Below are 27358 nucleotides of genomic sequence, written 5' to 3' on the forward strand. Positions count from 1 at the left end.
CCAGATGTTTTCAGTCACTGGTTCTCCGTGCAGACAGGGCAAAAGTACTAGCGAACAGGATCTTGGAGCCCCGCCAGAGACCTGGATGGTTTTGTTCCTCGCCCCTCTGAGCAGCACTCTGAAGAAGGCCTGCTGCAGGAAGTTTTTGGAGCTTAATGTTCTCTTTCTAGGCCAGCAGGGACCACATCCCATTGATTTAATAAATGCCTGCTGGGCAGTGGTGCCAAACCACAGACAAGCCTCCTAACAAGAGCTGGCCAGCCCTGTGCTCTCAGCATGGGAGGCTGTGGAATCTCCAAATGCTGAGACCTCATATGCCAGAGTTGGAAGGGACCAGGAAGATGACCCTCTTTTGCTGCTCGTTTTTATGGTTGGGAAAACTGAGGCCTAAGAAAACTGATGGTCCTGGCAGTTGCCTGAATGTGGGATTCTTTGAGAATGGGTGCCAGAGCAAAGACTGCTTCAGAGTGTCTTGTATAGCTTTGGGGTCATTCCTCTGGGCTTCACAGAGTTTTCTGTTAAAACACAGGAACTTTGGAGAAGGGGTAGACCATAAATTGTACTTAGTGGCTTGGTTTATGGGAACGATTGACAGCAGGGTGGGACTGGGCATATTATGGGGGGTGGGTACAGGTGGGAGAAAGGGGGACCGAGACTGGGATGTGGCAGGGGAGTAGGCTTTGCCGTCATCACCACATTGCTTCTGTCCAGCTGGGCTTGTTCAAGAATTATGGGGCTGAGGCCACAATTTCCCCTTCAGTTTGAGGCCCCCTCAGCTCCAGAGCATCTTCTAGAAGCTTTCCCTAATAACCACCCGTCCCATAAATACCGTCCCGTTCCTCCACCCACACCCAAAGAGGCCCCTCTTGGAATTCCACCTGTTCTTCTCCCTGCCCCCTCTACCACCCCTGGATGAAAAAGCATCTAATGGACTTATCCCCAACAAGGTGGTCTTAAGTTGCCCCCTCTTAGGGAAATTTAACAGCAGCTCCGGAAAACCAAAATGCCCTCTTGATCCCCCAAAGCTGTACCTTACCCACCACAGTAGGCTTGTTTGCTGAATTGAAGGCCCGAAAAAAATAAAGTAATAATGATAGGGGTTTTTTAATCATAAGGAACTTGATTGATTGATTGACTGAAGAGAGAGAGGAAGGGAGTGAAAAAGAGACATTGATTTGCTTGTCCACTTATTTAGGCACTCCTTTGTTGCTTCTTGTATGTACCCTGACAGTCAATCAAACCCACAGCCTTGGAGTAATGGGATGACACTAACTGACTGAGCTACCCAGCCAGGACCTAATGGTAGTTTTTAAAAATATATATAATCTTTATTATGTTTTTTTCCATTACCATTTAGTCCCCACCCCCAGCAATCACCACCCTGTTGTCCATGTCCGTGAGTCCTTTTTCTTTTTTGCTCAATCCCTCCACCTCTCCCCTCCCCTCCCCGCTACTAATAATGGTAGTTTTAATGGTAGAGTTTCAGTTGAAATACTTGTATGGGTATGGGACCCCAGCTGCATCCCCCGTGTTTGGAAGTAGGGGCTGATTTCTCCACAGGTCCAGCCTGTGGCCAGTCTGTCTGCTTTTGTAGACGAGGGCCCCACCAGCCAGGTTGATGCCTCCTTGACACTGTGCTACAGGTGCCCAGAGAGGCCTGTTCTCTCCCCTCCCCCCAACCTGTCCGCCCCTTCGCTCCCCTTCCGCTCCCACCCATCTCATGCTCAGGATTGTGTAATAGGAAATTCCCAGCTGGGCTCTCTAGGAGGGGAAAGGTGGCTAGGAAGGTAAAAACAGCACAAGGAAACAAAATACAGAGGCACAACCTCTTCCTGTTCTTCAGGCTGGGAACTCCCAGGGACAGGGCCTCCTCCTCTTCCTTTCATTTCTCCCCCGGCTTCAGTCCCCAGCCAAACTCAGGGCCTGCCACATAATGCCAAGAATTCTCCCCTCCCTTAATGGGTGAAGGAGGTGAAAAGGTCCAAACTTCCAGTTATAAAATAAGACATAGTGATGTAATGTACAACATAGCTACTATAGTTAATATTGTATTGCATATATGAAAGTAGCTTGAATGTTCTCATTACAAGAAAAAAGGTTTTCTTGTAACTGTAAATGGTGACGAATGTTCATTGGACTCACTGTGGTAATGTAATATACACACATATTGAATCATTATGTTGTATACCTGCAACTGATACAATGCTATGTCAATTATAGCTCAATTTAAAAAGCAGAGGAAGTCAGCCTGTTTTCCCTTATATTCTATTAAAATGGTGAAAAACATTGGGGAAAAAATTCTCCCCTCCTCTCAAGCTGCTGGAAAGATTCTTGGGCATAATGAAGTAAATGACTAACTAGCCTTAAGATAAACACCAGGTTGTTCCCAGGGAGCTGGGCCTTGCCAGAGAGGGGAGGGTGTCAGAGAAGTCCCACTGAGTCAGACAATGTCAGGAAAGGAAATCACCCAGTTGCCACTGCGGTTTTCTTCAGGCCTGGGTCTAGGCAGGCTGCCCTTTGCTGCGATGGGCTGTGCAGCTATTTCCAGAACAGAAGGTAATATTTCTTCAACTGCTTTTCAAAATATGTGTGTGTGTGTGCACGCGTGTGTGTGTGTGAGCAAAACAAACAGAGGTGCGAGGAGGATTCAGATCTTAGAGGCCTTGAATGCCAGAGCTTGATTTTTTTTCCCCTAAATGAAATAATTAAATTTCAAAAAGACTTCCTTGCTGACAGTGACAAGAGGGGAAGAGGGAGGGGGGTAACGGGGGAAAGAAGGGCAAGGATCAAATCAAGGAACAAGTGTAAAGGACCCACGGACAAGGACAGTGAGGGGAAGGGTTGAATGTAGGGGCGGGGGGGCAAGGGAGAGTCATGCAGGAAGAATGGGAACAACTGTAATTGAACAATAAAAATATTTTGCCTTGGATGCTATGTGTATTGGATTAAAGGTCAAAAAGCAAAAACCGTTTAGGAGGCTGCTGCAGAGGTCCAGGCTAGAATCGATAAGGCCCGATGTGGAGCAGTGACCAGAAGTAGGGGAGGGAGGGGTCAACACCGGCCTTGGGCTTGAGGAGGGGAGAAGGGACTAGAAGGCTCAGTGCAGGGAACCAGCAGAGGAAGGCTTGCTCTGGAGCCAGCCAAGCTGAGAGACACTTTACCCAAATCTGGGGAAACAAGGGCAAAGACCCTTTCAGAAAATTCACATCTTGGTCTTAGGGAAAGGGCCTGGCCAGGGTTCAGCTGATTCATATGGTATTGGAAGGGAAACTGAGGCAGGCTCTCAGGGTGCGCAGGGTCGCAGAATGAGGACATTAGACCCCAGTCCTAGATTTCCTGCAGTGAACACTCAGTCCCTCCCCATTACCTCTGGAGAAGCGGGGTTCCCATTCCTTTACACCAACATCCCCCCCACCAGCTCAGGTCTAAAGGGGAGACCAATGAGGGATTCTGGCCATTACACAGCTGCTGAAATCTCCATGTAGGAAGGGCAGCCCCCACCCCAATCCAGAGGTTCAGGGGGAGAGAGAGAGAGAGAGAGAGAGAGAGAGAGAGAAATTTGGAATGCAAGACGTGTTGGCAGGGCTGGGGGATTGGACAAGGCTGGAGGCAGCCAGAGTTCCTGGCATCCTGGGGAATAGGGGTAGAGGTAGCTTCCAGCCTATTTCCCTCCCTTCTTCTTGTCTCCAGGACTCAGCTCTTTCTCACAGTTCTTGCCATTCCAGCTCCCACCCCCACCTCAAGTACTTGAACCTCTCTTTTTTGGTGTCTATGAGGGAAGGGAAAAATATTTCTTGGCCTAGAATCAGGTTCACTGGGTGGCAGCTTCAGAGATACACATTTCAGCTGGCTCCCCGTCTTTGGCGCTATACAGGCCGGGGCAGAGCCATGCTGTTGACGGGTAGGTGAATGCTAGGTGGGACGTCCTGGCTGCAGAACATCAGGTTCCAGTCGATGGTGGTTGCAAATCTTCTGTATGACTTCAGGCCAATGCCCTCCTCTCTTGGTGGTTCATTTTTTTCATCTGTGGTTTTGTGAATAACCAGGCCAATGGCAGGGGCCAGACTAGAAAGCAGATCACAAAGCAAAGGCTAGTTTGCTAGAATTTGGCCAGACAAGGACACTCTTCCCTTTGGCCCTGCCCCCCCACACAGGGAGTGTTCCCAGGGCATGGTGCGCCCCTCCCCCACCGAGGCTGTAAATGTTGCCGCCTGCCCTCAATGCCTTTCTAAAGGGCACTCCTCCTCCTTTCCAGGTTACTCTATCCCTCCCTATTTCATCTCAGCACACACTGCTTGGTCATGGACTCTTGCAGAACTTTCTGCAACTATGGAAGTGTTCTATAATCTAAACTGTCCAATATGTTAGCCACTAGTCACACGTGGCTCTTGAACACTTGACATGTGGCTAGTATGCCCAAGGAGCTGGGTTTTTAATTTTGTTTAATTTTAATTACTTTTAAAATTAAATTTGAGAACCACACGTGGCTAGTGGCTGCCATATTGGACAGCACAGGTTGCAGGTAGAACAGTTCTTTGTTCTTTTTTTTTTTTTGTAAGAGTTGATAGGAGCTACCATTCATTGAGCATTTACTCTTCGTCAATTGTTGCATAAGTGCTTTACAGACACATCTTAATGAATCCTAGCTTTTCCATTAATTTTATTTTCTTTTTCCTTAGGGGAGATAGCAAACTTAGTCCCCCACTACCACAAGTTATGCAATTGAGTTTCCCACATTTGGAGAAATCGCAGGGTCAGCATATCTGGAGTGCAATGGATAAGCCTCACCCTGGGAAAACCACCTCTGTGGTCATGGTGTCTCCCCTGCCAGGCCAGTACTGACATTCCATTTTAAAGATGAAGAAAGCAAGGCTTAAGAGGTTGGGTAAACTGGCTTCAGGTGGCATAAAAAGCTGGAGGGCCATTCAAGACATAGTCATGCTCTTCAGCCATTTAGGGAACTTTCCGGGATGCAGCCTGCATCTACAATCACTCCTTAGCTCACGGCTGGGCACCAGGGCCCAGGGAGGCTCATCGCTGAATACCAATTGATATGTGTTCTTGACAAAAGGGAGAGGGAAGCTAATTCCACTTACTTCCCATCTCCTGGGGACCCTGGAATCTTGTCTTCCAACATCCCACCTTCGGATACGTCTTTTCTTGCCTATTTCCTGGATCACAATGTCCTTTTGATTACACACTCAGGCCTCAGTGGGTGCTATGTACAGAGGTTTGGAAAGAGGATGTCACATAGACCCATAGGAAGCCAGTTGGGCTGGAGCCAGGGCCTGGAAAAATCATTATTTTTAAGCAAGAAAACAAGAAATAGTACGTATTATAATAGCTACCTTTTATTGAGCACCTACTTGTGCCAGGCACTTTATGTACATCTGTGCTTATAATTCCCACAACAACCTGGGAGGTAGGCTTTATTATCACCATTTTGCATAAGAGGAAATTGAGGCTCAGGGAAGTTAAACAGCTTGCTCAAGGTCACACAGCTTATTGATGACTGGTAGAATCAGCACTGGAGATGGGCAACTGTGAGTACCCTTAAACTTGCATTAGGCATTCTTCACATGGAGGAAATAGAGGGGTGGAGGGGTGGGCAAAGGGATGCATTCTCTAGGGCTGCGGGACTGGGTCTGCTGTCCAAGCCGTGGAAGGAGGCTGAGCCCTGCCTTGTTTCCGGCCTCTCTGCTCGGACAAGCCACTTCTTCTCTAGACTGAACTGCAAAGTCAGAAAAAAAAAAAAAAAAACTTTCTCTGGCTGAGATTGTTCTCAGAAAGGGAAAACGGCTGACGGTGAAAGACCTTATCCTGTACGCATATTTGCAGGTGGAGATGTACCTGTGTAGCTTGTGTGCTGAAGCACACCACCACCAGAATAAGGCTATCTCTTCCTTTTAGGCCACTACCCTGCCCCGTGTTCAGGGAGTGAGGCAGCTAAGGAATCTTGAAGGGCTATTTATTTTTTACCGTAGTCCCAGGCACATCGCCTGCGGGGAAGACAAGTCAACAATCAAAGCCTCAGATCTGCTCCCTGCCCCCTCCCTCCAGGCTAATCTAGTCTCAGACGTGTTGTGTTCATTCTGCAGACCCAGGGACACATGATGCCTCTCTGTCTGTCTGTCTCTGTCTCTGTCTCTCTCTCTCACACACACACACACACACACACACACACACACACACACAGAAAGGCTCTTAGATTAAGGCACCAAGTCTAATCTGCAAGGTTTTGCAAGTCTCTGCCCATTGGACGGTGGCCTTGGCCCACGGCCGAGTGCGTACGTGTGCACAGGTGGGTTGGTGCAGTGTTAGGAGCCCGCTCACAAATGAGGGGCAGTGATGATGGCACTGTGCTGAACCAAGTCCTCCTGTCTCCTGGGAGGGGACCTCCTGCTTCCTTGTCAGTTGGCCAACTACTCCTCTCCCTTCTTGCCAGCTCAAGGGAGAGCAGGTCAGCCACAGTTTAGGCCAATGCTGGGAACTCAGGGCCTGTCTTCCACTTCCAAGAATGTACCCTTCTTCTAAGTGTGGCAGGGGGCTATTTTGGGACCTTAAAGAGGATCAAGTGCCCACTTCAGAAGGACAAGATGGCCACTCAGGCCAGGAAAAAGGGTAAGGGATTTTTTTGTGTGCTTTTAAAACCCAACCATGTGTAACAGGAACTAACCTTTTCTCCTCTAAGCTCACTCACCCTCACCTCATGGAAAAGGTTTCTGCAGATGGAGTGAGTGTGTAGGGAAGGGAGCTGTTAGGATTGTGCATCACTGCCCCCTCCCCTGGCCCTACAGGAGCTGGGTGGAGCACATTTATGTCAGCACCCACACAGTGGGTGGTACAGAGGTAGGGACTCCCTGGGGATACACGGTGTAGTTGTATTTAATAGAGGGTGAAAGGCCTGCATAAAAGACTTGGGTTAGACCTGTGGGGTCTCTGGGTCCTGGGCTGGGTCAGGATGCCCAGACGAAGTAGGCTATCTCATCCAGGTCCACAGGATAATCGGTGAGCAGCACTGGTGTTTTGTCAAAAAGCTCGCCCTTATAGCTGCGCCACTTGCCGGCGGGCAGGTAGACGTCACGTTCCTGCTTGCCAGGCTCCAGTACTGGTGCCACCAGCAGTGTGTCCCCGATAAGGAACTGTGAGTCGATGCGGTGCGCTGTCTCATCGCCGGGCGCAATCCACCAAAGCGGGCGCACGATGGGGTCTCCAGTGTCGGTGACTTCACCTGCCAGCTCAAGCAATAGCGGTGCCACAAGCGAGGCCCTCAGTGCGGCGAACTTGTGTGCGATGGCCACCACTTCAGCGTCATATTGCCAGGGTGGGACTGAGAACTGCATAGCGGGCATGAAAGCGGCCACCTCCAGCCAGCGCACGTAGAGCTCGCGCTCTGGCACATTGCCGCCGCCCGCTGTGCGCTCAGGCACCACATTGCCACCCACCATATCGGGCAGGATGAATGGGTAGCCCAGCATGCTGACCGTGAGCACGGCGGGGATGAGCGAGCGCAGTCCCAGATCGTAGCCCCACACGGAGTCACGGTCCACCAGGCGGAAGAAGCAGGAGATATTCTGAGACTGGTAGCCCACGCGGACCTCAGCCAGTGAGAAGAAGGGAAGCGCCATCTCAGTATAGCGCCGGCTCCATATGTTGGGGTCTGGCAGCGACCTGTAGGTGCTAAAGTCCCGGGGCAAATAGCTGACCTCACCTGCATCGAACTTGAAGGAGGCCACCTCATAGCGCGAGCGCAGCCGCCGCAGGTGCCCCTGGAACCAGTCGCGGGCCTCGGGGCGCGTGAAGTCCAGCACCGCGCCGATGCCATTCCACCAGCGCACCAGCGCGGGCAGCCGGCCCGTGGGTTCACGCACAAACAGCTCTCGCTCCACACCCTCGCCAAAGGATGAGGAATTGTAGTTGACAAATGGGTGCACCCAGAGCGTGACTTTAAATCCAGTGTCGCGCAGGTGGCGGAACATGTCACTGGCGTTGGGAAACTTGACCTCGTCGAAGTCGAAGTCACCATAAGCAGGTGTGTACATGTCGTCGATTTCCAGGTGGCTGCTGTTGAAGCGGTGCCGGCGGATCTCCTGGGCAAAACGCTGCACCTTGTCCTGGTCCACTGCGCGCCCGTACAGCACCCACGTGGACCAGATGGGGTCCCGGAAGGTCTCGGGTGCTGGCACCCTTGATGGCTTGTTGAAATAGCGCCGTACCATGTACTTGTGGATGGAGGTGACATCTGAGCCAACGCACACGCGGTAGCTGAGCTCTGGAGCTGCGGGGAGGCCGGCTGGTGGCTTGTAGGGGGTGTCAGTGTAGCGTGCCTGCAGCCTCAGTGAGCGCTCTGTGCTGTTCCAGCCCAGGTGGAAGGGCACTGAGTCGTTGACCTTGATGGCAGCCGCACGTGATGACAGCCAGTAGCGCTCCAGGATGCCTCCAAATGCTGCGTCGGAGGAGTAGACGTCGCTGGTGACAAACGGCTGTGGCTCCTGCTGGCCTTCCAGCCGTATGGGCCAATGCTGGGTCCTCATCTCAGCGCCGCCATACCAGTGCGCCCTCTCGTCTCCCAGGAACATGGCATGCTCCACTGCGCGGCCCGGCGCTGCCTCCTCCCAGCGCACACGGTAGCACATGACTGTGTCCTTGGGTCGCACAGTCTGGATGAAGAAGTGTAGTGGACGCCCATCTGCCGTTTGAGAGCAGCCCAGCAGAGCGCCATCGCGGCTGCAGGAGTCAAGGTCCAGCGCACCCGAGCGGAAGGCCAGGCGGAAGACCTGCTCACCTTTCTGGTTGCGGATAGAGAAGCCACCGAGGTTGAGGTCCAGCAGCTCCGCGCGCAGACGCTCTGCCTTGCGTAGAGAGGCACTGTAGTAGCACCAGGCCACCACTGCGGCTAACACCAGCAGCAGCCCCAGCACCCCTGAGCCCAGCAGCGGCTTCAGCTCTTTTGATGGCTTGGGCTTGACAGGCGAGAAGTTGTCGGGCAGGAAGGTGTACATGGCTGTGGCTGAGGCAGCCTCGGGTCTCCCACGGCCTGTGTCGTGCCCAGGGCGTCGGCGGGGGTAGGCCTTGCTCTTCTCTGGAGGACTTTGGGGCATCGGCCCTCACTTATGGAAGGAGCGAGTAGTGGGGCCACCTGACAAAGCCCATCTGAACCTGGTCTGCCACAGTCTGGAAGGCGAAGAGAGAGGCGGAACTGACCTTCTCATTCCACAGTATCTCCATTTGCTGCAGCAAGAAAGAAGAGGTGTGTATTTTGGGAAGGTGTATTCTGGGAATTAAGGGTTTGAGAAATGGCAAAGATGAGACTTAACAGGACAATCTGTGTCTTACCCTTTCTCAAGGGCCCTGATACTTGCCAAAATTAGTCAGGACTCTGAACGGGGAGGGGCAGATGGCATGCGTCCCATTTTTGTGGGGAAGAAACACCACCAGACAAGGTCAGGGAGCTGTCCAGATCACAGAATGTGAGGCCTCCTGGGATCACACACGGGGGCAGTTCAAGCTGAAGAGAAAGGGAAGGATCTGGAGAGGACCTGGTGTCCCAGAGCTGTGGCCATGGTGGGGGTGCGGCATGCTTCAGTCGGCTCCTTGAGACCTTTAACAGAGTAGTAGGATGACTTTCCTTGTGCCCACAAGGGGAGAGAAGAGAGGAAGGAGGAGCAGCTCAGGCATGGAATTTAAACAGAAGCCCGATTAAATCTGGAGATTAGATCAGTCCCAGGGCTTGGTTTGGAAGGAGGCAGGGCTGGGTTCAGACAGTAGGGCTGGGGTCAGGAGCCTGGCTCAGGCACCACGGTGGCTTCTTGCTCCGACTTTTTCCTCAAATTCCACCCTGTTTGCAGCCATTGTTCATCAGGTCCCCACCTTCCTGCTCTGCTCCCAACACCACCGCTGTGGGCCAGCTACTACCTGGTTTTGTCTCTGCCAATCGCCCACCGTCCTGCTGCCCTTGCCCTAGTTTTGGACAGTCTCTTCTCCCCTGTACTATTTCAACACTTCCCCCATAGACCTCCCTGCCCTCAACTTCCTTCCTGCAATGCCTTTTGCTTATGGCAACCATAGTGAACCCTCTAAAGAAGTTATCAGCCCTGGCTGGTGTAGCTCAGTGGATTGAGCGTGGGCTGGGAACCAAAGGGCCACAGGTTTGATTCCCAGCCAGGGCATATGCCTGGGTTGCAGGCCAGGTCCCCGTTGGGGGCCACGTGAGAGGCAACCACACACTGATGTTTCTCTTCCTCTCTTTCTCCCTCTCTTCCCCTCTCTCTAAAAATAAATAAATAAAACCTTAAAAAAGACGTTATCAGACCACATCACTTCCTAATTTAGAGAGCTTCTCATGACCTCCATGATGAAGTTCAGAAGTGTAAGTTTTGCAATTGAGCTACAAGGCATGATGTGGTCTCATCTGTCTTTCTGATTCGTTTCCAGCCAGGCCTACCCTATAACGACCCAAGTTCATTTCTTCCCCACTCTAAATCCTTCAGGCCACCTGCCTTAGGAGATTTCAACCACCTACCTTAGGCCAACATCTCTCCCCAACCTACCAGCTCTCCAGGGATCAGACCACCTCCCTGCGCATACGCATATATGCTCTCACACGCTGCATGTTTAACATCCAAACACGCCTGCAGGGAAACGTAGATTTGGGTGTGTGTTGCAATCTGCTGCTCAAGGCCACTGGCGCTTCCTGATTTAGCCCTCAGGGCAGAGTCCAACAAAGAAATAGCCCTAGCCAGGTGCATACACAGACATACATACTGCCAGCCAGGCAGCTGCACCAGCTAGGGGGAAGGGGAGAAGGAAACTAGCAAATAGTAATTAGTCTCCTCCCAGATGCCAGTGTCTTTCTAAGTCCCCCGCGATCTCCCAGTAGATGCCAGAACTGTTCAGGATCTTCACCTCCCCCAACTCTCTCATGAAGAGACTATTAAGAATGCCAGACGCAGATCAGAATTTTGACCCTAGATGTAAATATACAGCTCCCCACACTGCCCCTCCCCAAGTTGTTATCTCAGGGCTTCATTCTCTATGTTCTCTGCCCGCCGCCCCCCCCCCCCCCATTCCCTAAGCTGGTCAGTCTGGCTTGTTTGGAACAGCCTCTTATTCCCTTCCTCTCAGCCCACATAGCTTAGTTTTCCAACTTCCCACACCAGTATGGACTCCACTTCCTGTAGGTACAGTTCAGAAAAGTTGTCCTGGGAAACGCAGGCAGTAGCCTTAATTAACTGATGCCCTCAAGCTAAACAGAACCCACAGAAGGTCTTAGGTGGCCCATGCCAGAGTGGCTATACATTTATATTCATCCATTCAAGACAACCAAGGCCCCATTCTGGACACTAAGGGAATAAGGAGAAAAGGTCCATGTCTGAATAGGACTCCCTCATTCTCAAAACTTTTATACTAGACTGCCTCATGACCCTAGTAGCATGGAGAGGCCAAAGAGACCTCAGAAAACTTTCCAATCTTAATTTCTGAGAATCTTATCTTTCTAGGATTCCAAGGTTCTTCGATGAAGGACAGTAGCCCACAGGCCTGAGCACCCACTCCATGCAGGCCCCATGCTGGTCTCCCAAATGCCACAGCATTCACCCTAAAAATAATGCTGAAAAGGAGGCATAGCTACAGGGTCCATTGTGCAGATAAGGAAACAGTGTCCCAATCAGAAAAAGGAATCTGTTTGAAGTCACCCAAGTAGCAAGGTTGCCCAAATTCAAAAAGTGAACTTAACCCTCCATTAGCCTAAGTTTCAGGAGGCGGGAGACAATAGTCTGACAAGCTGTCTGAATGAAGCAGAGGAAAGCTTTATGGTCAAGAGGTGGCGACAGGCTTCCATTAAGTGGGTGTGGGCATGGTCAGGCCTGTTTTCTCAAGGGCTGGCGCCGCTGCTTGCCCTAGGAAGGATTCTTGAGGGTGGGAAAGGGACAATTTTAATAACATCTGGTACCCGGGCAGTGTGGGAAGAGTAGTGGTTCCTGTGTTAACGGTGGCGCTACAGACTCCTATAATCTGCCGCCTCCGCCATCAGACCAGCCACAGGCTAATGCAGGCCAGTGGGGTCGGCCCTAGCCAAGTCTCTCCCCACTTGACACTCAACCTCATTCTTGGCTGCCAGCCCCTAGTCGGGTATGAGGGGGAGGGCCCGGACCGGCCCAACTGAGGGGAGGCCATTCTAAGCTATGTGGTTTGTCGAACACAGTTCCCAGGAGAATGTGCGGAAATGTCAAAGGCAACTCGATCCAGTCCATTTCCCTGTTCAGCGGCGGGATCCGGGGGAATCGAGAGACTGAGCCTACAGTATGTAATACTCCACACCCACCCCCAGGGCCCCGCCCAACAGCTACTAAATCCAAAGGGACAAAGTGAGGTCAAGGGGCCTGTCTCCCAATGGAAACCACAGCCACTCAGGCTCTCCCCACCCACTCAGAGGTTAGGAGTGAAAGTTAAGGATGTTTGCTCCCACAGAAACCTCCCAAGGTTCTCCTCCTGAGCTCACTCACGGCAGTGACACCAGAAGTGGCGGAGAAGGTAGGCTCCTGCAGGTATCCAAGGTAGCTGGAGTTGAGCTGCAGCAGCGCGGCGCAGAGCGCTGCCCAGTTGCCGACAGCTGAGGCCCCGCCCTCTGGCTCTCCAGTCACGCCCAGGTCTTCTGCTCCAGCCTGAGCCTCCGAGTCCAGCCCCGCCCCTGGCACCTCCCACATTGTCACATGGAATTGAGGCCCTCCCCCTTGGCCCCCACCTTCCCCGTACTGTTCTGTGCCAACCTCCGGGCATCTCAGGCCAGCCGCAAGCAACCTCGCCTCCCGGCTCCGCCCCCGCCCTGAGCCAGTCCCCTCCTGGGCGTTGCTCACCCTCTGGCGGGCAGGGCGCTTTTCCAGGCCTGCTGGGAAATGTAGCTTTGGAGGAAGGAACAGATGTACAAGGTTAGAGTTCTTGCTCCTCCAGGCTAAATTTGAGATGTGTATGTGAAGGAGTGAGACGCAGGGTAAAGGGGCAGGGTTGGCCCTTGGGACTCCTTCCCATCCATACTTGGACAGGTGGAGGCTCTCTTGGTATAACGCTCTCCTCACTAGCTCTTCCATATGGAAAAAAGTTTCCCATATGGCAAAAGTGCAGCGGAATACCGGGAGAATCTCAGAGGCTCAGTAGAGAGCAGATCCAATCGAGAACCCCACCGAGGTATCTTGGTTTCACCAGAGGGGAGGTCCAGAACAGCATAAGTCAAGGTTAGGGACCTAGAAGACTGACTTCTCCTGGGTGTTTTGCCCCCACCCGCGACAACTGTTGGAAATTCCTGTGCTGCAAGGAAGTGGGCATGCCCCGCCAAACGCCTGCCCCAAGGAGGAGTGGGGTGCCCAGAGATTCCAGAACACTCAACCCCTTGCTCCCTGAGGGACATGGAAGCAGAGTTTTGTTTTGTAATTTGAAATTTCTTGGTCATGAAACCCTCCAAAATTGTTTTAGACCCCTTGACTTGGGTGGGGGAGGGCAGAGAGGTGTCTGAATATAGGTTTTGGGGAGGCTGTGGTAGACTGGGAGTACACATCAAAAGCTATGGGTATAGGGACAGGGCCCTGACTGCAGATTGGAGGATTTTGGGTCCACTAAGATGCTGGGGTGAAGACCATCTAAGTTTAGGAGATGTTGAAGAAATGTTAGCGGGAGGGTGTTTCCTGCATGGCCAGGTGGACCTACTAGTTTGGGCTCTGGGGTGGAGGAGATGAAGACACTAGGTTGGATATGGTGTGTGTCAGGAGGGCACTCAGGGGCACCTAAGGTAAGTATTGAGACGATGGGGGTGGGGAGGGCTCAGGGCAGATTGTCTCTGAGAATATGCACGTCAGTTTAGGGGGCTTGGCAGAGGCCTGAGTGAATGTTTCCTCCCTGACAGATCTTGCTGAGTGAGAACACAGGAGGCAGCCTATGGGGTGAAAAGTTTATTTATTGCTCAACCTCCTTGGCCTGGCTGGGTCAGGCTCTACCAGCAGCGGTAGTCAGAAGGTTTCCGACACAAATTCAGGGTGGACAACATAGCTGTTTCTCTGGGCGGCACCAGTCTTCTTAAAGTGACTTGTGTCCCACCTGTGAGGAGAGATGGGCCAGCCCTTTTGGATCCTCATCTGTCTGATTCCAATTTTCAATGTCAATGCTAACTTTATCTCAACATTTTATCCCTAATGTTGGTTCAACACTGACCTCGGGTTCAACCGTCAAATTTTTTATTTCCAATACCTGCTCCCTAACGTTGATTTCTTACCCTCTACTTCAAGCCTTGAACCTAAAGCGTTGATCTCTTGATTCCACGTCTAATTGCCAACCTGTAACCGATCAATGCAGACCTCCCCGCCTTCATGGGGTCCTCCATGTCCTTGCCAGTTTTCACTTCCCCATGGCACTCGCGCCCCCTGGTGGTACCTTCCAATCAGTGCATCGCAGTGGACAGTTTCCACCCCAACTAATCCCGGAGTTCCTTGCCAAGCCAAGAAAACAGCCTCCAGTGTGCGTGTGCATTTGCGGGTGTGCTCCAGACTTACCTAAGGTTAGGACATGGGTAGTATGGTGGCGGGGGAGTTATAACAACACATTGCATTCCGGGCCGGTGGTCGTACGGCAATACACTCCTGGAGGAGGAAGCAGTGGGAAGGGAGGGGTCAGGCCTTAGCATTTTCCCCTACCCTCCAGCCCAGAACAGGACTCCGAGCGACGCTTCAGGAATCAGTCCTAGGGCTCAGAGATTCTCCCCTCAGGCCTCCTGGCTCTTCAAGAAACCAAGAAACATCACCTCTGGGAAGACACCTGGAAGTCCCTCTCCCCTTAAGGACTCATTTCCACTCCCAGGCCGGGCTGTGCAACATGCTGGACCCTAGGGAGGGTCGTTGAGAACCTGGGAGTTCCCGGATTCTAGCCATGGGACGGCAATTACTCCACACTATCGACGGGGTGACATTTCTGAGGCTCAGGCACATTCTCTCCCCCCCTGCCCTTGTAAGGGATAAGACCCAGTCTCGTACAAGGAATCAGTCTCTCTCTGCCTAGGAAGGAGCGGAGGGTATCACCATGGGATTAGGGACAGGGTTCGGGAACAACCCCTGCACAACTGTCTAGACTGATGTGGACATTGTTGTTTTCCCAGGTTCAGCCCTCCGTGTCCGCCGCCGGGTGCAGAGAGGAGGCTGCGTGCGCGCTACGGTCGGCTGCAACTGGGCACTCGGGCCTCAGCTTTTTCAGAGGTGAAAAGCGAGGCTGTCTACATCCGGAGGTGGTGCACGGCTCCAAGGAGGCGGGGCCGTTCTGGTAATCCAGTCACCATTTCTTTGCTCGCTTACCACTGGGCAGTAACCCTGCCCATTACTGACAGTGACCCGAGGCCCAGGAATAAAGGGCGCTTCGGAGAACATGTCCCCAGGGCCGGGTGTCCAGGTAGGGAGTGGGGCTGGAGAGCATGGGTGGGGGATGTGACTGATGTGCAAGGTTTCTTAACAAAATCCTCCGGCGGGGCCTCCGGAAGAGATACAGGAGCCAAGTTGGCCTTGAGCACAGTTCCAGAGAGACAAGATCGGAAACTTGGGGGAATCTTCCTGCAGGTTTTCCCCCTTCAGCAGTCAGTTCACGCCGTGGAGCGGAGGGCAGAATAGGGCCGGACCCAGTGAGGGAGCCTATAGCGGGATGGAGGGGGGTGGGGCCTGGTGTAGAGGCAGGTCAAGACTAGAAGTGGTGTGGGATAGAGAGCTTGCAGCCAGGGTAAGGCTGGACTCTGGGGACCCGGATTGTTTGGGGGCATGGCCCAGCTGAGCAGGGCGAGGCCCTGCGAACCTTACAGTCGGCTGCACTGGGTACAGAGGCCGCTGGCGGCATTCGTTGTAGGGTGCCCCGGTGACGCAGTAGTCCATCCCGCGTAGACAGTAGTGGCGGCCGGAGCAAGCGCTTTCATAACCCTGGTAGGGCAGGCGGCTCGGCAGCGGGTCTGCGCACCCGCATCGGGATGCGATCTGCGGCAGTGGTTGGTTCCGCGACAGCGAGTTCAGCATGTTCACCACCACCTCGCGCTCTGGGCCCGCAGGTCCCCAGACCCGCAGGCCCCGACAGTCACAAGAATGGGAAGGGACAGGGTGGGAGACAGGGAGAGATGGAGACAAAAACAGGTAGACAGATAGAGACAGGGTCACACCCTCTCCAGGGCCCTCGGCCTCCAACCCGTCGCACAGGTCCCCACCCCACTCTCTTTCTGGCCTCCCGCCCGTTCCCTTCCACCACCTCACCATCCGTTACCATAGGCATTGAGTCGCTCCGGCTTAGGAGGGTACTCCAACGGCATTCCTCGAACTACTGTCTCCATCCCGGCCTCCTGGAAATGGCACACAGGCTACCTCAATCTCTGACTCAGAAGGACCCTCTTTTGGGGGTTCTCCCTCCCAGAACACGCAGACCAGTACCAGGCCGCGCCTCATCCCGCCATCCACGTGCTCGCCTCTCCCAGGCACTGAGTGTTTAGAGTTGTCGCCTGGTAACGCGTTTACTCCGCCTACTTGGGGGGCGGGAGAAGGGAATGAAACTAGTTGGACCCCACGGTGGGGCGGGGGGGGGGGGGGGGGCCTGAACCTCTGACAATCCTGCCTCAGCGTTTGCTTTTGATTTTACCCTTCTTTGTCTAGCTGACTCTGTCTAGCACTGTCTCCGTGTTTCTCCCTCTTAAAAAAAAAATTTCGATGTCTCTAATAGGTGTTTTCAATATTGCCTGCCCGTCAGAATCCCCTGGGGGAACTTGTGAAAAGTTCTGATTCTTGAGGAAGTTCTGATTCAAAAAGGTTCAGCCATCAGCCTAGAGTTGAGAACCCCTGGTCTGGTCTCAGAGCTTCTCACGTTTCCTCTTCCCGTAGTTCTGGGGCTGCCGCTGGATTCCTTCCTCTCTCCTTGAAAGGCTCTCCTATATTTATCTGCACTGCTTACGAGTGGCCTTGTTCTCCTTTGTTTCGTCCTTGCTTACGTCGCAAAGGAAGGGAGAGTAGAGCAGGTAGACTCAGCCTATCACTGACTCTTTGGCCAGACGCGTGGGAAGGAGCTAAATGGCAAGCTTCAGGAAGGCAGCACATCAAAGAGTGCACACTAACCATGTCCCCGTAGAACCTGGCCAGAGATTGGGACCCAGGGACCCAGCACAGCTCCACTCCTGGGTTCCTTTGTCTTCTAGGAAATACAAACCCTAATTTCACATATGGGAAAGAGCCCTCAATCATTTTTAATGGGAAAGGGATGAGTAATTCATGGTGAATTATCAGTCACTGTGGTTTGGGAGGTGGATGTGTGTGTGTGTGTGCACATCCAAGACCCCATCTGTGCTGGGCACAGCAGATACCTTAGGCAGCCGGGGAAGGCATGTGGTGTACTTGTTCCAGTCAGTGCAGTGGTAAGGTCCCCTTCTCCATGTGTTATACCGGTCACTACACAAGTAGTTTGGGTTGCATTTGTCTGCTTGATTATAGGGGTGGAGAATAAGACAGCGTTACTCCTTACCCCATCCCAGAATCTGAGACTCCCAAAATATTTCTCCTCTGATCCCCAGCACAAAACTGGACCCCCACTGATTTCCCTCAGGCCAGTCAAAGCCCAGTTTGGTGTATACTTTTCTTAGTGAGATGTAGCTCATTTCCTACCTAAGACTTGCTTCTGAGTGGGGTCTGGATCCTTTGAGCTGATCACTTTCATACTGGCATCACCCTCTTGATAGAACCAACCTGAAAACTGGCCCTCCTCCCAGTTTCTCCCTATGTCTCATCTTCCACAACCAGTCTCCAAAGTTTGCTTATTCTGCCTCCTTAAAATCACTTGAATCTATCCCCTCTTCTAGCCTCCCATGATCTCCCCTGTATCCATGCAGTGCCTTAACCAAGAGACTATAATGTCTTGATTAATAGGATGGACTCTGCAGATAAACTGCCTGGCTTCAGATTTTATCTCTGCAGATATTAATTGTGTGTGACCTTCACTGATATGTTTCCTCAGTTTTAAAATAGTACTATCTACTTCATAGGACTGTTGTGAGACTGAAATGAATGAACATATGTAAAACACTTAGGACTTAGAAAACTATTATTTTATTAGCCTACTGGTCTCCCTACCTCATCTTTGAATCCTACAACCCAAACTCTACATAGCAGTTTTGGCAGTTTTCACAGATGAAAATCTGACCAGGACACTCCCCTACATAAAACCCTTCAAAGCCCCATCCACCCAGTAACCTTTAAGTCTGTCCAACAAGGCCCTCTGCAATCCACTCTCCTAACAGTTTGAAAGAACACATGTGAGAGAGAGACATCAGGAATGGAGGTCTAGGAGCCCTAGAGGAAGAGCAACTGTGTGTATGGGGCAGGATATTGGGATTTGGAGTTCTGGGTTGATAGATTGCACATACTGAGTTTGGGGTATTTGGGACATTCAGGTAAAGATGACCATAGTCAGATGGAGAATGGAATTTGGATGAGAGGCCAAGGCTAGAAAGAAAGACTTGGGGTTGCAATTAAAGACATGGGTTAGATAAAATGGCCTCAGGAGAGGAGTAAGGAGAGGAAAAGGCTCAGATTAGTACCCTGAGGAACCCTCATGTTTCCAGGGTGAGTGGACAAGAGACCTAGGAAATCGAGGCATCAGAGAAGCTGGAGAAGGAAGGTATTTCAAGAAGTAGAGAGGGGTCAGAGAGTGAAATGCATAGGGTAGGTCTCATAAGGTAAAGATTGAAATCTGGTGGATGTGGCAGTTAAAACCACACAAGAACAGTTTTAATGTCTGAGCGTGGAAGATGCAGACCCCCAATTTCAACTGGATGAAGAGTTGTCATCTGTTCATTCAACAAATACTTATGAAGCCTTGTGCTGTTCCAGGTGGAGAGGGCATAGTTGTGAATGAGACAAGAACCTTTACTCCTCTGGAATGTACAGAGTGAAAGACCATTAACACCCAAGCAAATGAGAAAGACTGTTTCTCATAAAGTGTAAGAAGGAGTGAGGAAGTAGATAGAAACAGGGAGCACAGACTGTTTCCGAGAATCTTGGTTATGAAGGGGAGGAGGAAGAGAGAATTTTTAGGCAGGAAGATATTGGACAAGGCTTCCAGGTGGAGGGAAAGAGGTGTGGTGGGAAGAGGGATGCAGCAGAGATGGGGAAGTTGATGGAACAGGGTCATTAAGAAGATGAGAGGAAAGTGTCGCAGGTTCGATTTCCAGCCAGGGTAATGCCTGGGTTGCAGGCCATGACCCCCAGCAACCGCACATTGATGTTTCTCTCTCTCTCTCTCTCTATCTCCCTCCCTTCCCTCTCTAAAAATAAATAAATAAAATCTTTAAAAAAAAGATGAGAGGAGATGGCACTTGGACTTGTTCGGAGGAGGTTAATACTCCATCTCTCTAAGAATAAGATCCATATCTTATTCTTCCAGTTCTCTGGAAGCAGACAAATACAACAGACAAGGAGCTCCCAAAAGATAGGGCCTGAATCACCTCCAGGGTCACTGTCAGGTCAGATGGTTTGGGAGTCAAGCTGGAGCAGGTGAGGTTGGAGAAGAAGCCCCAGTCATGGGTGGGAATAAGACTGATGTATGATCAGGGTGGTCAAGGTTCAAGTTAGATTCAGGTGGGGGGTCATTGTTGGGGTCACTGAATGAGGTCAGAGTTGGTGAGGGGTGAGGCCCTACCTTCCTTCTGAGAGAGCCAGTATTTCTCAGGCAGGTAGGGGTGGCCTGGTATGGAACTCTTATAGCTATAGTCCCGCACAGCACATTTGGCCATCTTCTGCAGGGCTTCAGAATTCACATGGCGCTGCCTGGTCTGAGTCAGGCCCTGTGCGAGGGAAGAGGGAAGGAAATGGCTAGGTACACAGGGACTCCATCCAGCCTTGGGGTCCTATTGGACTTAGATCGAGCCCCTATTGAGAAGGTCAGCCCTGGCCAGTGTCCTAACACCCCTCCCTATGCTAAAGGGATCCCCATACCAGTCTTGGCCCCTCTGCATAGTTCTCTTATTTGAATTACACTTTGCTTTTCTTTCTATCCAAGGCTAGGGCTTAGGGCCAGGCATTTTCTGATATTTTCATTTCTCATCTATTGACTAGGAATTCTTTAAAGGCAGAGCTGCCTGGAGCAGGGCCTGGTGGATCACCCCCCACAGAGGAGCGGGCCCCTGGTATAACCTTAAGCTTCAGGAAAGGCTGGCTGCCCTGGGAGCGGGCTACCTTGTGTAGGTGTTTTTGGCGGGGTGGGCTCCCATGAAATCTGACACCTTGAAGGAGAATGGGACTGCAGGGGCCTCTGCTTCTGAAGTGGTTCTGATTTGACCCTGACACTCACTTTGCCTTGGTCCTCATCCTACCCTGACCTTGGTTCAGGCCCTGGGCCCCTCTGCTTCTTGCAGTTCACTTCATCTTATCCCATCATTCCTTGTTGGGCTAGATCTGTGGAATCTCAGATCAAGACCTCCATTTGGGGCTCCTTTGTCCTCAGCTGAAGGCAGAATGCCGTTAGTTGTGGGCCCATAGGTGTCTGTAGGCAGCTAGTATGTAAAGGCAGTTGGGTCACAGGGGCAGGACACCCAGAAAAGTCACACCCCAGAATGGACTTCCTTACTGCGGGCAGCAAGGTGCTGGGATGGTGACACTGCCACCATTTCCCCCTTATGATCTAATGAGGAGAGGGTTCTCTTGGCCAGGGATGAGACCTTGCTGCTCCTAGGTCTCCAGGGATGAGACCACCCTGAAAACCCCTCAGTTAAGGGGCTTCTTGGATCCTCTGTGCCAGCTGAGGTTTTGTTCTGTGGGCAGATCCTGCCCACTCATATTTCATATGGGTGGAGGAGTCCTATGACTTGTCACCACCCCCCGCCCCGAACTTTACACACATTCACATGTCCACACATACACATAGATCTGTGTACCCAGATACACTCATAGACGCACTTACAAATGTACATCTATACATACACACTCAGACATGGACACATATTTGCAAAGACAGTCATTTAGAACTCACAGAGATCACTTTTTCCATTCAAGCCTTCCTCAGATGTCTATAATCTGTGATTGTCTGCTCATGTTTATGAGTAGGATTTAAAAAGCTTATTGGAACCTCTGAGCTGTGGGTGGACTTTGTCAATCACGAGCCTCATTGTAGGGTGATCTGGCTAGACTATTTTTTATCCACTCTGTCAGTATCTGTAGGTCTTTACTCTTGGGCTGATCATATCTTTCAGAAAGGACTCTTTCAATCTTTGGCCTGAGGGTAGTGACCTAGCTGCCAGTGTTCTGAGAACTAGTGGACAAGGATGCTGCTGAAGGTTTTAGCATTCAGTATACAGAGGTTCACCTGTTTTCAATATGGTCCATTGCCCACAACTGGGCCTGGTATCCCCAGTCCTGAGATCCTCACCAAAACATAAGCCCTCTGACTTTCGAAGAGATGGGGTGGGTAGTCACCCTATGAACTGCTTCTTAAACAGTTTTCAAATCATCCTTATTTTAGCCTTGGTCCTCTTCCATATTTAGTTCCAGAGAAGCCTAGTATTTATTATAATAATGCCTGAGGCTTGTGAAAATTCTGTACTTTCATGTTGATTTATGTCTTTTGTTTCTCACTGTTGACTTTGGATTCAGCTTTCTCAGATTTGCAGTCAGTTACTACTTACCTATCACACTTCCTACTTTCTGAAATTTTGTTGCCATGTCTCTTCTTTCTCACAATTCTTGAGAGTTTATGTCTTAAATATCCATTTACTGTAGTTGTTGAAAGTTTCAGGAGGGAGTCAATACATGTGTTTAAACTTAACCTTGAGACTTACAGTTCTTTATATATTCTATATACTAATCCTTTGTCAGTCACATGTTGCAAATATGTTCTCTCAGTTTGTGGCTTGTATCTTCATTTTGTCTGTGAAATCTTTTGATGAACACAAGTTCTTAATTTTAACATAGTTGAATTTACTAATCTCTTATGTATTGCTTTTGTGATTTAAGAAATATGTCCACACTCTAAGATAATGGAGATAACATTTTTTTTTTTCTAAAAGCTATAGTTTTACTTTCCTTATTTAAGTCTTTAATCTGTCAGGTATTGCTCTTGGGGTTTGGTGCGAGTTGGTGATCAATTTTAGTTTTGTTTATATGGATAACCAATTGTCCCATTGAGTACCTATCTTCTCGCACAGATTTGTGACACCAAGCCTGACATAACTTTTCCCATAGCTTTATTTTCCATCAACTCTGTTGGATATTGTCTCCATATGTGCGTGGCTCCAATTCTGATCTGTTTTATTTCATTAATAAATTTGCCTATCCGTACAGTAATAGTATGCTTAATGCATTTATATAGTTTGATAATAAATATTAATATCTGATTGGCAAGTCCCCTTCTTCTTTCTGTATGTTTTAGCTATTTCTTGAGCCTCTGATCCTCTCTATAAATTTTAGAAACAGATTGTCAAATTCTTGAAAAAGATCTTGAGATTATTTTAGTGACTTTTCCTATCCACAACCATGTGATATCTCTCCATTTAAGTATTTTTAAAAATATTCAAGGTTTTATAATATAATTCATATAGTCTGCACACAGATTTATTTCTACTTTTATTTTTGTTGCTAGAATATGTATATTTTAAATTGTTTCATAAATATTTGTTGATGTAAATATGTGATTGTGATTGACTTTATATTAATCCAATTTTCTAAATTCTTATTCTAATAATTTTTTAAAATATTTTATTTATTTTTAGAGAGGGAAGGGAGGGAGAAAGAGAGAGAGAGAGAAACATCAATGTGCGGTTGCTGGGGGTCATGGCCTGCAACCCAGGCATGTATCCTGACTGGGAATCGAACCTGTGACACTTTGGTTCACAGCCCGCGTTCAATCCACTGAGCTACACCAGCCAGGGCAAATAATTTATAGGTACTATATACACAACCGTATCATCTGTGAATGACAGGTTTTTATTCCTTTCCTATCATTGCATGTTATATAATATTATTTTCCAATATACAACTTACCTGATATTGTTTTCCAATATTTTGGTTTTTTATATACATTTTGCAAAATAAGCCATTATAATTATTTTCTATAATTATTTGCTTAAATTTATCTCATCTTTGCCAGTTTCCTAGCTCACCATTTCTTTTCGCATCTCAGACTGTTCTTTTTGTGGTAATTTTTGTTCTACCCAAAGTATGTCCTTTAGAATTTTCTTTACTATGGGTCTGATGGTAGTAAACATTTTATTTTTTGTTTGCCTGGAAATATATTTATCTTTCTTCTTTATTTTGTTCCTGAAATGAGAACACTTGGCAAACAACTTTTCTCTGTTTTTAAGGTCATCTCTGGAGCTGGTGTTGTGCAGTTCACGGTGAGGTACCTAAGTGTGGAATTCATTCTATTCATTCTGTAACTGTGGATTAATTTTTTTTTCATTAGTTCTGGAAAATTCAGAGCTTTTTCCTCTTTAGATGATGCCTATTCTTTCTGTTTTTTCTTTTTGGGACTCCAAATAGATGTGTATGGATCTTCTTCCATATTTCACATTGCTTAGTGTTTGTTTCATATTTTCTCTGTCTCTCAGTGCTGCATTCTGGAAATTTTCTTTCATTCTCTCTTTCATTTCACTGATACTCTTAAGCTGTGTCTAATCTGTTCTTTAACCCATTCACTATCCCAGATGAATATTTGGTTTTAAAACATACAGTTTTTATTTTTAAGATTCCCATTCAGTTCTCCTTTATGTTTGTCTGGTATTTTAAATATATACTCTCTTGTTGTTTGCTCATTTTGATAATTTCACGTTTTATTTGGAAAAATTCACAATTATTTTGTACTCTTTAACTGTTAATTCCAATATCTGAAGTCCGTGGAGGTTTAAATCTGTTGTTTCTGCTGGCTGTCGGTAGTGGTTTGTTTTCTTATATCTCTTAATTGTGAGCTCTGATTTGATTAACCTTACTCTGAAGGATACCTAGAAACACACATTGAAGATATTTTTCACCATGAAAGCTATACATTCATCATGTGTGTGTATGTGTGCGTGCTCTGGGGAGCAGGAAGCCAGAGGTTACTGAACTTTCAGGTTCAGTTTGGAATTTACAGGTTTAGTTCCTCCACCTTTTGGCTAGCTTAAAGCTTAAACTCCTGCTGGTAGTGCTGATATTGGCTTTTGTTTTCAGGGCAACTCCAGTTTTTAAGTACACTTACCACTCACCTTCATGAGAGTCCAAAACAAAATAAAAATTAATTTTTATGCGGGACCTTGCTGTTTTGAAGCAGGAGGAACTTTCAGAGCTTCTGGACCACCATTCTGCCAGAAACAGACGACTTTCCTTCATTTTTAATTCCACTGCTACCTGGCTTTCACTCCTCGCTACCCACCGAAGCTCTCTGGCCAGGTTACTACATCCAAGAGATTCCTTTCTGTGTTGACAACATTTGATACTGACTTTTCTCTAACAATGCTATGTTGACTGGTTTCTCTTTGACCTTCCTCGTATCACTCTGTCTCCTTTTATGGCTCTTCTTCCTTTACCTACCCCTTAAATATTGATTTTCTCCAAAGGTCTGCCATTGGCCATTTTCTTACCTTTCCCTGGCAATCCTATTCATCCCTATGATTTCAGTTACCACCTGTGCACTGATGATTTAAAAATCTATATCTGGAGCCATAACATCTTTCTTTTGCTTCAGAGCTAAGTGTATCCAACTATCCACCAGAAATTTTTTCTGAAAGTCCTTGATTATTTTTGTCCCAAATGAACTCCAAATCTCTCTCTATGATCTGTGATTCCAAATCTCAGTTGGTAGCACTACCGTTCCTCCAGGCGCCAGAACCCCAAAGCCAGGAATAAATCCTAATCTCTTCCCTCTTCCTTATATCCTGATGGTGACCAAGATATGTTGACTATTTCTTAAAATTTCCTTCTATTGAGTATGGAAGAGCAGGCAGGCACTGTCATATTTTGCTGGTGGGCATGTAAATTATCACAAACCTTTTTATAGCAATTTGAAGTATATATGAAAAGTTTTAAAAATGTGCATGTCTTTTCTCCTACCAATTTAATGACTAGGAATTTATTCTTAGGGAACAGGTGATGTATACAAAGATAACTTTGTATTAGCAAAATTATATGAATATTCTAAACTTCCAATAATATATGACTTCTTAAATATATTTTGGTACATGCATAAAATAAAATACCTAAGGTCATGAAAATTGTAAAATGTTTTGGACAAGGAAAATGACCTGATATATGGCTATATATTTAAAAACTTTCAAGATTAAAAATGTTAGTATACAGTATGACACCTTTTTCATAAAAAATATCTGCTTCCTAAGAGCATGTAATAATAAATTAACAGTGGTTATTTTGGATAGTGAGATTATAGGCTTTTTCTTTGTGTCTCTTTGAGTTATCACCATGTTCTGCATTGAGCATATATTTATTTTATAATTATAAAAATTATTTTAAAAACTGTTGCCTATATTTAGGACTTCCAATCAAAGTGGAGGATATGTCAGCTGTAATTGAAAAATAAATTAAAAAAAAGAAAAATTCTCTTTTATCCAACAAAGTCCCTTTTCACTGCCACAGCTTCTCCTCAGTCTCTCACCTACATCCTCCTCCCTCATCCTTTACCATCTCACTGGGCTTCCTGCCCTCAGCCCCAGCCCCTCCAATCTCCTGCCACTGTAGCTGGAGTGGCATAACTCACAATCTAATCATGTCACTCACAGATTAAAAAACCTGGAGCATTATGTCCTAGTTGCTTAACACAGCCTAAGGCCCTCTGTGGTTGCAGTTTCCTCTCTTATGGTAGGGCAAGCCTCTCCTGGTGCTCTAGCAGTTCTCAGTTCCTGGTGGGTCCCTGCCCTCAGGCTGCCCTTTCTTATGCCTTTCCTCTGCTGGAAGCCCCCTCCCCCTGGCTCTCTTAGTAGATCTGCCTTTCAAGTTCTGGGAATGTTCTCCCCTTCTCAGCTCTTATACCAGCGCCTATGCCTCTGCTGTTCCACATGGGGCAACCCTACTTAGTTCATTTGTTTGCTGAGAGTTTCTGAAAGGCAGGGTTGGGCCCTTCATTGTTGTATCCACATTGTGCCTGGCACTTGTAGATCCCCAACAAAGTTTGTTGGATGGTGCACACAGATAAATTCCCTTAGGCAGTCAGTCAGATTCACAAATCTCTCCATTTTGTGCAAGCTGCACAGACACACTTGCCCACCTGTATTCAAGTACAGGCACACATTTACAAGGAGACTGTGATACACATGCATGAAAACATGCCCATTGGACATTTTCTGGCATATCCCACTGGCAGCCTCGGTACCTTTGCACTTCCTGATCGTTCTGCCGGGAACTCTATTCTTTCAGCCCTTCACACGGCTCTCATCTAGGTCTCTCATCTAGGTCTTCTGTGACCTCTCTATTTAAGTAGCTCTCTCTGGTTACTTTCCATTTCCATTACCCTCTTTCTTTTATAGTGCTTTCGATAATTTATAAATGTCTTGTTCATTTCTTGATTATTATCTAACTCTTTCCATCTCCTACCCTGGTGTAGTAGGGCACCATGAAGGCAGGATCTTGTACTATTTTATATATTATTATAAATTCCACACCCTAGGCAAAAGAATAAAAAACACACATGCAAAGCTACAAATAATTACAAACTTAATGACAACCACACACTGCTGTTCACCCAGACAGGCATGGCTGTACACACTGACCTGTCCCCCCAACCTCTACTTACCGGGGTCACAAACTTGTTGGCTTCCCAGGCCCACAGAGGTGGGTCCTTATAGACCTCCTTGATGGAGGTAGGAGCCCTGTAGGAGTCAGTGTAGGTGCTGATGGGGGTCTTGGTCTTTTGGGAGAAGAGGAACATTGTGGGGTTTAGGGAGTGCCGTGGTGGGCTCTACCTACCAAGGGCTCCTTGCAAACCATCAGTGACCATCCCCTCTCCCAGAAAGCCCACACCTCTAGCCCAGCAGGTGCCCCTAGCTGCTGTGACCCCTGCTCATGTGAAGGATCTCTCAACATCCCTGTCCCACAGCCTTCCTGCTTCTACCCCACCCCGCTTCCCTCTCCAGGGTGGGCACTGCCCATTATGATATCACCTGGCTTAGTCCCAGCCCTGGGGAGGTAAGGCCAATTCTCTCCCTACTTTCAGTCTCTTCCTCCTTCAAGCCTCTAAATAGAGCCCAATTTCTAAGAGTTCAGAGGCCCCTGGAGATCTATGCCAAGCTTCTCACTTTGATGAAGAGACAGGGAGGTTCCGAGGGGCCAAGTGACTCACCAAGGTCATGCAGCAGGTCAGTGGCAGGCCTGGCCTGGGAACCCACGAATGGAGG

General features: G+C 48.8%; 2 protein-coding genes and 1 non-coding gene across 8 annotated transcripts; all 3 read right to left on the reverse strand.

Moving 5' to 3' along the window:
* Positions 1–4676: 4676 nt before the first annotated feature.
* LOC114514784 lies at positions 4677–4839 on the reverse strand. Its single transcript, XR_003686118.1, has one exon. It is a non-coding gene; the product is annotated as a U1 spliceosomal RNA (small nuclear RNA).
* A 493-nt stretch (positions 4840–5332) lies between these two features.
* On the reverse strand, positions 5333–12673 carry MYORG (myogenesis regulating glycosidase (putative)). 2 transcript variants are annotated; one of them, XM_036021842.1, is made up of 3 exons: positions 12504–12673; positions 6177–9231; positions 5333–6121 (listed from the first exon to the last, which is right to left on the reverse strand). In XM_036021842.1, exon 2 carries the CDS (start codon positions 9099–9101, stop codon positions 6957–6959), a length of 2145 nt encoding a protein of 714 aa, XP_035877735.1. In that variant the 5' UTR covers positions 9102–9231; positions 12504–12673; the 3' UTR covers positions 5333–6121; positions 6177–6956. The 2 variants fall into 2 exon arrangements, with proteins under 2 accessions (XP_035877735.1, XP_035877736.1); XM_036021843.1 differs by having other exon boundaries at positions 6177–9174; positions 12504–12613.
* A 1254-nt stretch (positions 12674–13927) lies between these two features.
* On the reverse strand, positions 13928–26919 carry C3H9orf24 (chromosome 3 C9orf24 homolog). Of its 5 annotated transcripts, XM_028526915.2 has the most exons (7): positions 26758–26919; positions 19687–19831; positions 17357–17472; positions 16273–16348; positions 15817–16051; positions 14538–14624; positions 13928–14085 (listed from the first exon to the last, which is right to left on the reverse strand). In XM_028526915.2, the coding sequence occupies exons 1-7, from the start codon at positions 26890–26892 to the stop codon at positions 13998–14000; spliced, it is 882 nt and encodes a 293-aa protein (XP_028382716.1). In that variant the 5' UTR covers positions 26893–26919; the 3' UTR covers positions 13928–13997. The 5 variants fall into 5 exon arrangements, with proteins under 5 accessions (XP_028382716.1, XP_035877740.1, XP_035877739.1 ...); XM_036021847.1 differs by lacking the exons at positions 17357–17472; positions 19687–19831; positions 26758–26919 and adding an exon at positions 16437–16494; XM_036021846.1 differs by lacking the exons at positions 17357–17472; positions 19687–19831; positions 26758–26919 and adding an exon at positions 16431–16449.
* Between the last annotated feature and the right edge of the window lie 439 nt (positions 26920–27358).

Source organism: Phyllostomus discolor, chromosome 3 (genome assembly GCF_004126475.2).
Source record: "Phyllostomus discolor isolate MPI-MPIP mPhyDis1 chromosome 3, mPhyDis1.pri.v3, whole genome shotgun sequence".
NCBI classification, from domain to species: domain Eukaryota; kingdom Metazoa; phylum Chordata; class Mammalia; order Chiroptera; family Phyllostomidae; genus Phyllostomus; species Phyllostomus discolor.

Coding starts and splice junctions, on each gene's coding strand:
- C3H9orf24 (XM_028526915.2), bottom strand. CDS start 26,892: ATGTTCCTCTTCTCCCAAAAGACCAAGACCCCCATCAGCACCTACACT. Junction 17,473..19,686: donor CTGGCTCTCTCAGAAGGAAG/GTAGGGCCTCAC, acceptor CCTATAATCAAG/CAGACAAATGCAACCCAAAC. Junction 16,349..17,356: donor GCCTTCCCCGGCTGCCTAAG/GTATCTGCTGTG, acceptor TGCCATTTCCAG/GAGGCCGGGATGGAGACAGT.
- MYORG (XM_036021842.1), bottom strand. CDS start 9,101: ATGCCCCAAAGTCCTCCAGAGAAGAGCAAGGCCTACCCCCGCCGACGC.